Here is a 14,605-nt window from a genome sequence, read left to right on the forward strand (position 1 = left end):
ATAAGTCAGTTAAACACCATCAGCTCTCAGTGAGATGTTGTCTCTGTGCCAGCAAGCCAGCCCAGCTGTCCTAGACACAGGTCATCCTCGAGACCTTGGATGTCGCTGTTCAGTAGTTGATGCAATGTGGGAATTGCTGTTAGCTGGGATTTCAGGATGTGAAAGGAAAGGAGGGCAGGGAGCATGCATGGGGAGGAGGAGGAGGAGGCATGGAGGAGGATGGGGTAGTGCATCCATCAACCACAAAGGAGGATCTGTTCCTTTCCCAGGAAGGAGGATGCAGGGTGAGGCCCCAGGACTTTTGCCCAGGGATCTGTGTAGCTCGGCTGGAGTTAGCTGGAGGAGCTGGGAAAACAAGGAGTAGGATGGGATGCAGCTGACAAACCCTCGGATGCAGCGTGATTGCCTGCTGGGAGCTGCTCCAGCCCCAGAGGGCTCTGCCCACACAGATGGCTGGAGCTGGAGTGCCTGGGAGCAGTGGCCAGAGCAGGAATCTCTGTTTAGCCCTGTATTTCACGGTGGGCAGGAGGTGGAATGAAGGCACCACTGGGGAAGCAGCAGCCGGGTGTCCCCTGGGCATTTCTCTTGAGCTTGGTGCAGCCCAGCTTTCTGACTGGGCAATCTGGAAGTTAAGAGGGAATTAGAAAAAAACAGTCTTTGATTTTAGCTGAGAAGGGCACTTGTCTTCTCCCAGACCTGTGCTGGGAATTACCTTCTCCCACCTACTTACTACTGGAGCTAACCTCTCTTGGATGCAGCAGTCAAATGCTGCTGACATTTGACATTTGAACATCTGAGTGTCAGTGAGCTTTGGCAGCAAAGCTATCTGAGTGTCCTTCAAGGAGAGGGGCTGGGGAGAGCTTTAATTAGTGGAAATTGCTGTTAGGGGGAAATAGATCTTCCCTGTCTGTGTTTGCAGCTCAGTGCAGGCAGGAGCCACAGCCACCTGGGTGGTGGAGGGTGGAGCACAGCTCCTTACACAGAACCTGGGAGGTTAGCAGAGGAATTCAGATTAGATCTATTTTAGCTCTGCAGAGTTTTCTGTGGTTTGGTGACACTCAGGCACCCTGTGGTGTTGCTCTACACTTGCCTTTTGAGGCATGGAAGAAATATGGTGATAAAGCTCTGCACAGCAGATTGTCCCTGCTACCCACTGACACCAGCAGTCATTAGGCAACCCAACAGGGGTGGCCCACTTGGATCCCACTGATTTCTTTGGATTTGTCCCAAAACAACCTTTAAACAATGAGTTCTGCCGGCCATGGCTCAGACATTGGTGACCTCTGCTCTGCTGCAGCCCTGGCAGCTCTGCCTCTTCCCACAGCCATCTGCAGGGAAAGTCCTGTGGTGCAGATGCAGACACCCAAGGTGGTTATATTTGCATATTCATGGTGCCATAATGCAACAGGCAAATGTTCTGCAAGGGCCAGCATGGTTAAATAACACAATATATGCCCTTTGACTTAAGTTAGAGAGTAAACAACTCCATGCCCCTAGGGAAAGAGGAGACAAAACAAATACCTTCTGGGGCAGCCAAGGTGCAGTCCCACCTATTCTCTGTTGGCTTCCATTGTCTGTGGGAAACAAAACGGAGCAGCCCCTTCCCTGACAGTTGTGGGATGGAGTCAAAAAAACCCCACAGCATTTCTTTGTGTAGACAATTTGTTTATGGCCAGCACAAAGCTGTGAGCTGGCTACACACAGGAGACCACCACAGATGGCAATTACAGACACATTTCCTAGCCAGGGAAGGGATTAAGTAAAGCCTTGGAGTGGCTGGGTTTGTTTTTTTTCTTTAATGTAACACATTAGGACAAGAAGTTCCTAAACCTTTTAAGTGTTTGGAGGGCAAGTGTTTTCCAGCAGTGTTCTACGTGGCTCTGGAAGGAAAGTTCAGTCTGCTCACAGCATCTGGCAGACCCATGTAAGAAGGAGTTTTAGCACTGGAGGAGTTTGGGAGGTTGGTGGAGCCACGGGCAGCTCGCCCACGTGGGAACAGACGTGTGACTTTGGTGTGGTCAGGGTTCCTTGCTCCCACAGACTCAGCAGCTTCCCTTTGTGGGCAGCTGCTGGCCAGAAAATCCTTTCCTTCAAAGCTTCCTTTCTGCTTCTGGGCACCAGTAGCTGCTGGTGGAAACATCCGGGGCAGGATGGGCAGCTTTGCACCTGCATTTGATGACATTGGCATGACCTGCAAAGGACTGATCTTGCCTTAGCTGTGCCCTGCAATGCTGATGCACAGCTGGCCCCTCTTCCCTAAGCCCCCAGGAGCAATCATGTGGGCTGGCACAATGCATTATTCTGACCTTCAACCTTGCTCTCTCTGCAGAGAGAGCTGCTTTTGTGGTCCTCCTCCTGGGGAGAGTGGGGCTTTAACCCTGAGCATCCCATCAGGGTTTGCACAGCCTCAGTCGGGTCAGCTGAAGCATTGTGAGCCAGAGCAACCTGTTGTCACATGTCTGGGGGTGGTTTGACCTCGGTGAGGAGTAGGGACACCTCGTTGAGAACAGGGGGATGCTCCTGTCAGGTCAGGGTGGGAGATAGGATGCCAGGTATTTGGGAAGAGAATAAGCTCTGTGCTCATCCTACTGATCTGTTCTTGCTGCTGCTCTGCTGTCTCATGTCCAACATCTGTGTGAATCACCTGAAAAGTAAAAAGTTTGTTTTGTAGCTTTTTTTTCCCCCTCACATATTGGTATTTCTAAGGGATCAAGGCATGTGTTTCCTGCCAGCCCTTGCTTGTGTTTAGGGAGGGGTTTGGCAGGCACCACAGGGATTTTCCAGTACTTGGACTCTTTTCAAAGGCTTATTTTCCATTGGTGTTGTTTATCCATTTCCTTCATTTTTTGTTAAGAGCACAATTAAAGATTCACAATATAGTTCCTAAAGCAGAGATTTTTAACTGTTGGTTTCTATCAGTCAGAGACTTGGAGACATGACCAGAGACTGCTCAGTTTAAGCTTTCAGTGTAAAGCCAGGGTTGCACCAATTGTCCTCCCTTCTGGTTCCCTGATAAGATAATCCATAGAACAGAGGGCCATCCCCAGCTATGATGGGGAGCTTAGGGGGGTCAGTGCAGCAGGCAGAAATCTCAGTTGAGGGACAGGCCGATGGGTTGCAACAGCTACTATGAGTTGATCTTCCCAGGGCTTTTAGCAATGTGAAAGAAAGTAACATTTGTGATGCAATTAGAGAGTAATTTCAATTTATATTCGAGTTAACTGTACCACATCTAAAAGATCTCATCCACTGGGATGCACTTGAGTGCTAAAATTAAAGGAAAAAGGATGCCCCATTGTTTTCAAGGATTTGTTTTACCTTAAATAATGTTTTTTTAATGTGTTTATTCTGCAGATTCTCGAAACAAAACAACCTCCGGTCCCCAAGATTGAATCCCCAGAGGGATATTACGAAGAGGCTGAGCCCTATGACATCTCTGTAAATGGTATATCCCAGCTAACCCTTGGGAGGGGGTTCATGTGGGAGATGGAGGACTTGAGGTTTATGAGAATCAGTAAATGAAAGCACAGATATTTCATACAGCTTTTGGGAAAAAAATTGTTTTCTGCTGCTCATCGAACTTGATATTATAGACTTAATGCTAGCTGGAAAGCAAAGACTACTGAATCACTCCAATTTTTAACTTTCCTGTAGAAGTAAGTAATATGCTTGGGTCAGGATAACGTCACTGTAAAATGTTACAAACCATTGCAGGTTCTCTTTGTCTTGGTGGCTTTCTGGCAGATAGGCTGCAGTCAAACCCAAGTCTGTGCTCAGGACTGAGTGGTGAAGCTGTGGTGGCTTGCATTCGTGTCCTAGTGCTCTAATTGTCCCCTTGGGGCTCAAAATCCGTGGCTCTGCTGGTCTGTTGGGAGTGATAACCATTTTTATAATTGGCTCTTTATTCAGCTCTGTCTCTTGTGGCAGTTTAACCATCTGTAAACTTGATTAGAAAGCCACACTTCATGTGAGGGGACAGCGTGTGGGTTCCCTTGCACACGCTCACCGCCTGGGACAGCACCCCCAGCCATGTCCTGGAGCAGTGCCACCCATGCCTGTCCCTTGCGGGCTCCCCACCCCTCCAGGAGGAGGCTGCTGCATTCAGGCTGAGCTCCAACATTCTCACTTTTTACGATGCATTCCTGCATCCTTTCGGTGAACACCCTTCACTGAGAGATTGCCTTCCTCTGATCTGATAGCAGGGCTGATCTTGTCATGGCTTTATAATCCCTTTAAGCCCTTATGAGATAGATTATATCACCCTGCTGCAGAAGCAGATCTCTGCTCATCAGCCTTGGCTGCAGCAGAGTGTATGGCATGGGCAGAGCTGAGCAGGGAGGGTTGAGGCAAGCCAAGAAGTGAGAGTTAAGGGTGAAAGATTTGGGTCTAAACCCTTGGCTGTTGAATCTGAGCTTAACCTGAGAGAAGCTGGGTCCTCTCCAGCCTCAGTGCGAACTCCTGGGCTTTGGAGCTCCATGTCAGTGAACAGGAAGATGGTGCCCAGCTCAGATGAGAAAAGGTGCAGGCTCATCATGTCTGGGGTGAAAGATGCTGTTTGGTGCCGAGGAGAGGCCCCTCCACCTCTGCCGTGCGTTTTGCTGAAAGTCTCTGTGTTGATTGGCTGAGGTGAGGGCTGTGATGCCCTGTGAAGCCCTCCTGCATCTGGGGCCTCATCCTCAAGGCAGGGGGATTCCAATTGCCTGCAGTGTAAGATAAAGGAGCTTTTTTTTGCCCCCTGGTGAACACTGGGGAATTGGATAACATGTTAAGAGCTATGGCATAAAAAGGCACATGCCAGATTAGCTGGAGTACAGCCATGGATTGATGTGCTGGGATACCCAGCTTGTGTTACCTGGACAGTTCCATGAACTCGCCCTCAGTTCAGAGACTTGGCTGGCAGGAATCAAATGCACACCCAGCTCCCACCTCTGCTTTTCCTTGGTAACCTGCTGCTCAGGGACACAAATACACCCAGAACCCACCCATCGAAATCTAGGCCAGTCAGATGCCGAAGGAAATGAGAGACCAGAGCTCTGCAAAAAGAGAGAAAAGCTCAGATGATGGGAGCAGTGTCAAAATGAGGCAGCTCTGCGTGGCTGGCTGTGGCTGCTGTGAACAGCTGTTGCACCAGCAGGCTCCGTGTTTTACTGAGCCCTTCCACAGCTGTAAGTGGACATTGGAGCCTGTGAAGCCAGCAGAGATGGAACAGAGGATTCCAGTGATTCCTCACCACTGAGGTGTGTGGTGCCTTTGCATCCTGTGACTGCTCATCCACTGGTCCCCTCTGCAGGCCCCACCATGTCCCTTCTACCCAAACCTCCTGGTGTGCTACAAAAGTATGTTTTGCATGAGAAGGAGGGCAGCCTCATGAGAATCTCTGTGCTCTTTGGCAACCTCATGTTGGAGGTGGTTCCTTGGGGGGTGAGCCAGAAGGAGGAGCAGGGAGAGATGTGGAGCAGCAGGTATGTGGCAGGAGGGGGCTGCAGGGGCTCAGGAGAAGTGTGGTGTGCTGTGCAGGTGGGAGGCTGGGCAGCAATGCTGGTGCTCTGGTTTGCCTCAAGAGATCAGGCTGAAGCATGTGGGCAAACCTACAGGTCCCTGTCCTGCCCTTTGTTTCAACCAGCACAAAGCTCCTCATCCCTTCCCCCTGCCCCACCCCGTGCCCTATCAGATGTCACTGGTACTTTGTACCTGTCCTACACAGAGTGATGCTCACTGCTAGCAAATGATTTGGGACCTTGGTGTGACTGCAGTTGTGAAAGGGCAGTCTGGACATGCATGGCTTTGCCCTGGCCAAAGATGGTAAAGCCTGGCACCAGTAACCCCCCAAGGCCTCTGTGCCCACCCCCTTTCCCCACAGGCTGGATAGGGAGGAGGATGGCAGTCCAGGGAGCTGCTGGTGGTGTTTCATAGAATCACAGAATGGCCTGGGCTGGAAGGGACCTTAAAGATCATCTCATTCCAACCTCCCTGCCATGTACAGGAACACCTTTCACTAGACCAGGTTGCTCAGAGCTCCAGCCAGCCTTGCCTTGAACATTTACAGGGATAGCCATCCACAGCTTCTCTGAGCAACCTGTGCCAGTTCCTCATCACACTTGCAGTGAAGAATTTTTTCCTAAAATCTAAGTTAAACCTATTCCCTTTCAGTTTGAATCCATTCTCCCTTGACCTGTCACTGTAAGCTCTTGTGAAAAGGCCCTCTGCAATACTGTTTCTGACAGCGTTACAGCATGGGCCTTGGAAGACACCCATGTGTCCCCAGACAAATGGGCGTAGTGAAATCAGACAAAAATAGGAACACCACTAAAATAAGTGGGTGCACTGCCAAGAAAGGACATCAAAGCAAGCCTCCAGATGGGCTGAGGAGATAGAGGTTTCACGCAGCATCGGGGTGGGACTGCGAGGCACTGTAGCAAACTGTGGATGAATTAATTAAAATGAAGCAGGGTGAGTCCGCTGGGTCTCGGGGTCCATCTTTCATCAGCAGCGCTCCCGCCCCTCCGTTGGGGACGCTCTGCCTTTCATTTCCCAGCTTCGGCAAAGGCTGCTGCTTCCCTTCCCTCTTGGGCTGAAATGTGTTAAACCCTTATCAGCAGCCTTTGCATAATTGGAGGGTGCAATAAGGAGTGGGGTGAAAACGGGAGAGGGGCTACGAGGCTGCCAACTGAGCAATAATTATTCTGGCTGAAACAGCTCATCGGCCCTGCCTGCTTTTAATTACGATGACGATGATTGTGTTTTAAAGGGAATTGCCTTGTTTGAGGGGATGGGTTGAAAACGCTGTCCCTGTTTGAAGTCTCGGCCTACCTATGGCGTGCAGGGATGGGACAGCCCCACTGGCCGAGGGGATGGATGCCCTTGTTCTCTGCATTTGCTTATCTGTGGCTTTCTCTCTTTGTCTCCTTTTCTCTTTCTTTTTGACTGTGCAGGTCTTTTTGGTAGGCTTGCTGCGGCTGGACCCAGGCCAGGGTTGCAGGTTACTGAGGGAGTTATTTATGCCACAATAACAATGGGTATGGCATGCTTTCCAAACCTGAAGTGCCTTTTTTTAACAACAGCAACAAAAAAACCCAAAAAAAACCCCAAAAACTCAGTTTTAGCAAAGATTATCAGGTACCTCCCCCTGGATTTGCCTGTTACATGCATGGAGGGTAACCACCTCTCCCTGTCTGTTATGCAGAAGGCATTATTTTTTGTGGCTTTCCCTGTGCTCAGGATGACAATGAAGAGAACTTCCCTAGATTTTATTCCCCTGGTTCTGTCACTGGTGTGGAGCTGATGTGTGGTAATGCTGGCTGTACTGGCGAGTAGCTGTTTGGTGAATGATTGAAGGTGCTCCGCTGGGGCAAAGCCGGATTGGGAGTGTAAGATGGTTGGAGCTTCCTGCATCATGGCATTGATTTAGCTCCCTGGGAGCTCATGGGAAGACCCACAGGAAAGCACAGGTGGATTTAGATAAAGACATCGAAGATTGTGGCTGCCACCGATGCCTGAGCTGTATGACTCAGGACTCAGTGAGCCTTAGTAGTGACCACAGGGTTGTCACAAGCCACCAGGCAAGGCTTGGCCCAGTTTGCCAGCTGCCCAGCCTGGTAAATGCCTTTCCTTCATGAGGCTGTAGCACTGTCACCAGGCCAGCAGTGGCTGCAGTGCTCTTCCCTACTTGAAGAGCTCATCTCATGAGGAACCATACGTGTGGTTGTGGTTGATGCACAAAAGAGCATCCAGGTCTTCTCAGGAGGAAGGTGGCAGCCTGAGACCTACTGCTTAGGTGGGGGGCACCAGAAACTTCCAGAAAGGGCCAGAGGGGTGGTTAGTGATAGCCCCATGTGGATAAGGAGGGAGATTTGGAAGATGAGGTTCCCTTTGGCATCGTTGCTGCTGCTGCATATGGAAAGATCCCTTAGCAGTGCAGAGGTTCAGCTGCTTGGTGTTTGTAGGGTTGAGAAACCTCTACACTTTTACTCCACCTGAATTTCTGCAGAGGGTGCCTGTGGACCCTTTTAGCTTTGTTACTGCGTCTCAGTTCCTTTTATTTAAAGAACAAATAAACCCAACTGAAATGTTCTTCAGTGAACCTCCTAATGGCTTTTTCTTTCTCTTTTCTCACTGCTTTTCTTCTTTTAATCTGCACCGATCTGATAACGTTATTTTTATGTAGATAGTAAGATCTGGTGAGAATCCAAATTAGATTAAATTCTAGTGAGAGAAACTTAACAATACCTCTCCATGCTGTTTGATAGGACAAGAATGCAAAACCCTGCACAGATGCTGCCCAAATCTTACCATCTTGCTCTGTGAGCTTATCTTGTGACTTAGAGCTGTAAATGCCAGCAGAGCACTGCAAATCCCCCTGCAGTCAGGGGAAACATTTTCCATGTTTCTGATGAGCCTGGTACCAATGATTAGCTTGAAAACTCCAATAATCTGCAATGCATTAGAGCTGAGTACTGAAAATTCCAAATCATCCTAGTAACAGCAATCCATTTAAGAATGGACATAAAAAATGTTGTTACTGCGCCTGACATTTGCCACTTATGACTAATTTTTGGTCCTGCAACAGTGTGTTACTTCAAAGCCCCTTGCTGTCCCTTTAGATGCTGAGGAGAGAGAGAGGGACCTGTTAGACCAGAGAGGGAAAGTGAATGACATCTCAAATACAAGAGATCATTGCTTGCTGCATGGCCTTGCAAATACCATTTTTACTTCTGGCATTTAGAGGACAAGGGCTGATTGTAGCTTGCTGTTGCCTTAAAAATTATGCATATTTGGCTTGAAGTGGAAAGTAGTGAAAGCATCTTTGGGGAGAAAGCAGCAAACATCAGGAAATGTCTAAGGGAATGTTCTCAAATTTGTTGTCAACTGAGAAGTGTCTTTTGAGTGTTTGCTAACAGAGGCTATTAGGCACAAAATACTGCAATGCAATTCATACTGGGCTAGAAAGAAAAAAGGATCTATGAGGATAATTTTCCTATTAATTATCCTTCTGTAGGAGAGCCTCAAAAGACACGTCCCTGCACTGGAAGCTTGTGCATGTGTGAGCATGGCTGAGGGAAGCATTTGACTCAAGAGTTATTCTAAAAATGGATTTAATGATAGAGCTTTGCTTTTGTTATAGAAGATGGTGAAGCCGTTAGTAGTTCCTACGAATCTTATGATGAGGAGGAGAGCAGCAAAGGCAAGTCAGCAACCCATCAGTGGCCATCCCCAGAGGCCACCATTGAGTTGATGAAGGATGCCCGCATCTGTGCCTTCCTGTGGAGAAAGAAGTGGCTGGGACAGTGGGCAAAACAGCTGTGTGTTATCAAGGACACCAGGTTGCTGGTGAGTAGATCCTCTACTCTCTGTCTAAAATAATCTGGTTTTATGAGCTGGGGAAGGAAGTGGCACCTCAGACCATGTTAACGAGCTGGCAAAAAAAGAAGTACCCTTAGAAGCAATGCTTCAAAAACCATGTCCTGGAGATTTGGGGATCTTATTCCATTTTCAGAAGGAACATGGGAATGGGATTGCTGAAGGGGGCACAAGGACACATTTGTGGCCAAAATCCCAATCCCCAAAAATGTCTAGGGGTACTTTTTGAGGGAAACTTTTTGAGGTGGTTGAGCAGAAGGGATACTTATCCCAGAGGCTAACAACATGCTTAATCCTGTGTCAGTAAAAGGTATTTCAGACTTTATATGCATGCGCTCAGATGTATGCGTATCTGTGCACACAGGGGTGTCCTGTGTGTAGTCTGTGCAGACTTTTTAGGACACAGCTTTGTAGAGCTGTAGGATGTCCTTGTGTTCAGTGTACTCAATGCATGAGGCTGCACTGAGTCACTTACGGGGTTGAGTTCGTACCAGTGAGCAGGAAGGTTCCTCCTCTGCCTCTCACCTGCTCCCATCTTCCTTCCCCAGTGCTACAAGAGCTCCAAAGACCACAACCCTCAACTCGACGTGAATTTGCTGGGCTGCACTGTCATTCACAAGGAAAAGCAAGTGAGGAAGAAAGAGCACAAGCTGAAGATCATCCCCACGAACGCTGATGTCATCGTGCTGGGGCTGCAGAGTAAAGACCAGGCGGAGCAGTGGCTCAGGGTCAGTGACACCTTCAGGACTTGTCCCACCCGTGCTCCCATGCTTTGCTGGGAGATCAGATCTTATCTCAGCCCAGTGCTTTCGTGCTCTGGCTCCCTTCCTCACTGCAAGCCTTTATACAAATACACCACTTCATTTTCATATCATAGGACAGATTCTTCCTGCAGCTCCCTGCCGCCTTCAGTGTGCTGGAGGCCATGTGGATACCTCCCAGCCCAGCTGCTGTGGCAGGGGGGATGTCTGGGGTGGGTGCCCATCATGAATTGACTGAGGACATGGGTAAATGTGGCCCTTCCCCTGAGACAGCAGCAGGAGGAGGAGCCTTCCTGGAGCCCAGGACAGCCACGGGGCTGTGAGACGCCAGGGCTGCCTTTGCTGGCAGCCTCTCCCAGCGACTGGGATCCAGCAATTTCTGCTAGATGCCTGATGCAACCCCAGGACAGTCTGCAGGGTCACAGGGACAGTAAACTGTGGACTTCTCAGGCTGCTGTGGTTTTGCCTGTCCTAGTTGGAGGAGATTAATTGATCCTGTTACTGCAGCTTTCTCACAGGCTTTGGCTTCCCCTTCTGCACAGGTAATCCAGGAGACCAGTGGTCTGCTCTGTGAAGGAGGCAGTGAAGGCAACCAGTACATCCCAGACTCGCAGCGTCTCAGTTACCCAAAGGTACATCTTGTCTCTACAGACAGAACGAGCACTTAGGCTTTTCAGCCCTATTCCTTTAATAGATGGTAGTGTAGGTGCCTTAATTTTAGCTAAGAAAAGACTGATACCAGTGTAACCAGACCCCTGTACTGCTGAAAAGGAGCATTCTTGGAGCCATCCTAATTTTCATTTGCTTCTTAATTTTGTTGCCATATCTCCCCTCCCAGACTAACTCAGTGTTTGGCTCTCCACTATCTAGGGCAGCAGCTGCTATCTCATCCAATGGGATGGTTGTGTTCCCCAAGAGCTTTGGGAGGGACATAGACCCTTGGATGCCAGGGCTTGGGCCATCTCTGCTCCAGGTTTAGGTGACACTCCCCTGGGAGCAGTTTGTTCCAAAACAGTGGGAGGACAAAGAAACTTTCATAAGTCTCTGGTGGACACCCAAAATGGACCTGTTTGGGCACCTGGCTGGTTCCTCTGCCCATGCCCCCTATAGGGACTGTCAAATGCCCCCACCAGCCAGGCTGCAGTGCAGGAGGCCATAGAGTGGCCCCATTGGTGCCACTGTGTCTCTTCAGAGGTGGGACATGCTCAGGAGCAATGGGAAGGGCACAGTGTGAGTGAGCTGGCTGGGGATGTCTGGGTGAAAGCATCTGCTACAGAGAGAGTGGGACCTCTTCATATGGGAGAAGGGGAAAAAGGTCCTTGCAGCACGTTCTGGCTGGAAGAACGGGTCACCTGCATGTGTGGAGCTTGTGCCTGGTGCTTGTTGACAGGTGGAGGTGTCCGAGAGATACTCTGCAGCCTCCGAGAGCGGGAGCAGCACTGATGGCCACCCAGAGACAGCTGAGACAAAAGATGGTAAAACCTCATCCTGGGAATGACAGGGAAAACGGGCCCTTGACCCTGCATGGGACCAGCGCTTCTGTAGCTTCTGCCACTGCCACCTCAAACAGACCTGATGAAAGCCATGTGTGCATTCACTGCCTGGGAATTTGATATTCCTACCAGCATTACCTGTTGATTCCACAGCCTTATTCACACACTGACTGGTGTGCTCAGCAGGAAAATGCTGAAGAGGCTCTTTGGAAATAAACATTTTCCCTCCCCACCTTGCATCCCTGTTTTAGAGAGGAAAACACTTGAATACAGTAAATGCTTATGGGTAAGGGTTCTTAATTAAATTCTTTGTGGTGTAGGAAAGTGAAGGGAGGTGGGAATCTGCACAGCAAGAGCTGTGCAAACACTTCCCACTGCTGCTGCAGCAACTGGCCTTTGGTCAGAGCTAACCCACATGTAAAGCAATACAGACTAGCATCTTCCACAAATCCCTAACTGAGCTTACTGGGGCCATCTTGCCCCTGAACTCCCTGGGCTTTGGACTTTTCCAGCCTGTCCCTGAGTCTCAGGTTTGCCCTCTGCAAGGGATGTGTGTGAGGTGGGGGCAGGACCCCCAGCTGGGACAGTGGGCTGGGAGCTGGGAAAGCCACACATGTGTCTTTTCCATTTCTGGTAGTTAAGAAGAAGGGCACAACTGGCCTGAAACTGAGCAACTTGATGAACCTCGGGAGGAAGAAGTCCAGCTCCCTGGAGAGCCCAGAGAGATCCCTGGAGACTTCGAGTAAGTGGCAGCATGAGTCCCTCTGCAGGGACTTGTCTCAGGGCTGGATCTCAGTGTGCAGGGTAGATGAGCACCAGGCATTATCCTCCTCAAATGTGTCTGTGCCAGGTGGTCCTGCCAGTAAATCCATGCAGATTATGGTGCCTGTGGCTCACAGGGTGACCCAAGAGGAAGGGTGGGTAATATCAGACATGCACTGGGACCAACTTTGTCCAACCATCTGCAGCTAACTTGCAGCTCCAAACCTATCCTGAATTTCAAGGGTCTAATTTTCAAGATTTTTACCCTTTTCACCCTGTTTTGTATGGATAGGACAGCTTGTCTTTGTGCTTCTGCTCTTTTTTTGGTGCCTCTGGCTTTGTGTTGTGTGGTGATCTCGTAACTTATGCATTAGATATCCCCATGCCTATAAATTAATATGGATTAAATGGAAAATGTGTCTTAAGTAAGCTGTGCTTGCTTGCAGGTTACCTGAATGTGCTGGTGAACAGCCAGTGGAAGTCACGGTGGTGTCAGATAAAAGATGGGCACCTCCACTTTTACCAGGACAAGAACCGAAGCAAACTGGCTCAGCAGCCCCTGAGTTTGGCAGGCTGTGAAATCATCCCAGAGCCAAGCCCTGATCACCTTTACTCCTTCCGCATCCTGCACAATGGGGAAGAACGGGTTGTTTTGGAGGTAGGGTGTACATTTCCAAGAAAGCTCCACTTAAAGTCATCAGCTTGTGTACCTTGGGAGGTTTAAATGCCAGTGAGTTCCTCCAGAGGAACCCTCAGTCCAACAGAACAGAGCCTGAAGAGCAGGACTTTGGTTCATCTGCCTGTGGTCACCTGGAGTGTGTCCCACCCCACTGGTAATCCGGGCTGTGTCCAGAGGACCATAGAGCCTTCATCTTAGGCACTCATCTTAGGGTGGGATGTGGGGTCCTCTGCAGGATCCCATCTCTCTCCACCAACTGCAGGATAACCTTGGATAATTGAGTTCTGTGGAGTGCATTGCAGATGGTTAATGTTAGATGAGAAGAATGCCACTAGGGATTTAAGGCTGTGCTTAGGAGGAACAGAGAACTTCATCTTTTGACAACAGAGCCCCAAAGCCATGGGTCACGCATTCCAAGTAAGCCTGTCACAGATCTGCCCCTGAAAGTGCAAGTGAATTCATCACCATCTGTTACTTTCCTTTGCCTGCATCCAGGAGTGTTTATCTCTAATCTTACTTCTCTCTGACGACAGCATGATTATAGTAGGAGGTGGACAATGTGAGCAATTTCCTGTATTTTTCCAGTGGGTGGAATATTTATAGCTAAACAACTGACTTCGAGGGCATGCCATGAAATTGGAAGATGTTTTTGTTGAGTTTCTGGTTCAGGGTATGTCTTTATCTAAGAAATTTTGCCCAATTGCAGATGTGAAGAAGAGGTGCTGGGAAAATTTACATTTTGTGAATGGAAGAATCTGTATTCTGTTGGGATGTCAGACTCAATGTACAGACTGGCTGGCTGGCAGGCTTCCCAGGGACTGAAGTCTCTGCTAAATAAAACAGACTGGAAGCTTAAAATATACTTTCCAGTTTGGAAAGTGTATATATATTCACTTACCCTGAATTTTACTTCGTGGTTACTGCTCTGACTCCTCAAATCAATGCAATAGGTGGCTCAATCAGCCAACTTCTTGATTCAGTTGGAGTCCCCTGCACTGGGGGTGCATGTGGCTATTTGCTAGAGCTGACTTCATGGCACAGAATTTAACTCTACGTGTTGCAAAATGCCAGACTGCTCACTGCAGCCGGGAATTTGATACTGACCACGTTAAAGCAACTCTGACTCTGATGCTTTAAACTCTTCCCTTCCCCTCTCCCCTCTGCAAAGAGCCCTGGAAGGGGTTTCTGCTCTGGCAACGGGACCTCCTAGGCTCGGGTCTCCTTGCCTCTGTTCTAGCAATCCCATTGCTGCACTCTGCTGGTGCAAAATAAAACCCGCAGGCTTTCCTCACCCAAAGGTGCTCCCTGGTAGCATCTCCAGCCCCAGAGACTTCTTGTGCTCTTGTGCACAGCCGAGTTGATCACCACTGAAAGGAAAATGCAGACTGACTAGAAATTTTAGGAAGGAGCAGAGCAAAGAGCTGCATTTATGTAGCTGCCAAATTTTTGAATCAATCCATACACAGAGCTGTATTTTTAATGGAGCCTCAGCTTTATTATAAATACCCAGCAGTTCATCTCTCCCCTTGGAAGCCCAGGGGATTGCCAGCATG

At 49.1% G+C, this 14,605-nt stretch overlaps 1 protein-coding gene across 5 annotated transcripts in view; it reads left to right on the forward strand.

Annotated features, from left to right (window-relative positions):
• Nucleotides 1-14,605, forward strand: part of AFAP1L2 (actin filament associated protein 1 like 2) — a 65,856-nt gene that overhangs the window by 44,911 nt on the left and 6,340 nt on the right. For 2 of the 5 annotated variants that reach the window (XM_032115684.1, XM_032115682.1), the window contains exons 5-12: nt 3,355-3,445; nt 6,933-7,016; nt 9,122-9,327; nt 9,906-10,085; nt 10,661-10,750; nt 11,509-11,593; nt 12,249-12,353; nt 12,820-13,031. In XM_032115684.1, the coding sequence (XP_031971575.1) occupies nt 3,355-3,445; nt 6,933-7,016; nt 9,122-9,327; nt 9,906-10,085; nt 10,661-10,750; nt 11,509-11,593; nt 12,249-12,353; nt 12,820-13,031 (1,053 nt within the window). The remainder of the gene's footprint in view (nt 1-3,354; nt 3,446-6,932; nt 7,017-9,121; nt 9,328-9,905; nt 10,086-10,660; nt 10,751-11,508; nt 11,594-12,248; nt 12,354-12,819; nt 13,032-14,605) is intronic. The other 3 variants (XM_032115683.1, XM_032115685.1, XM_032115686.1) reach the window with 3 other exon arrangements.

This window comes from Corvus moneduloides, chromosome 8 (genome assembly GCF_009650955.1).
Source record: "Corvus moneduloides isolate bCorMon1 chromosome 8, bCorMon1.pri, whole genome shotgun sequence".
Classification (NCBI taxonomy): Eukaryota; Metazoa; Chordata; class Aves; order Passeriformes; family Corvidae; genus Corvus; species Corvus moneduloides.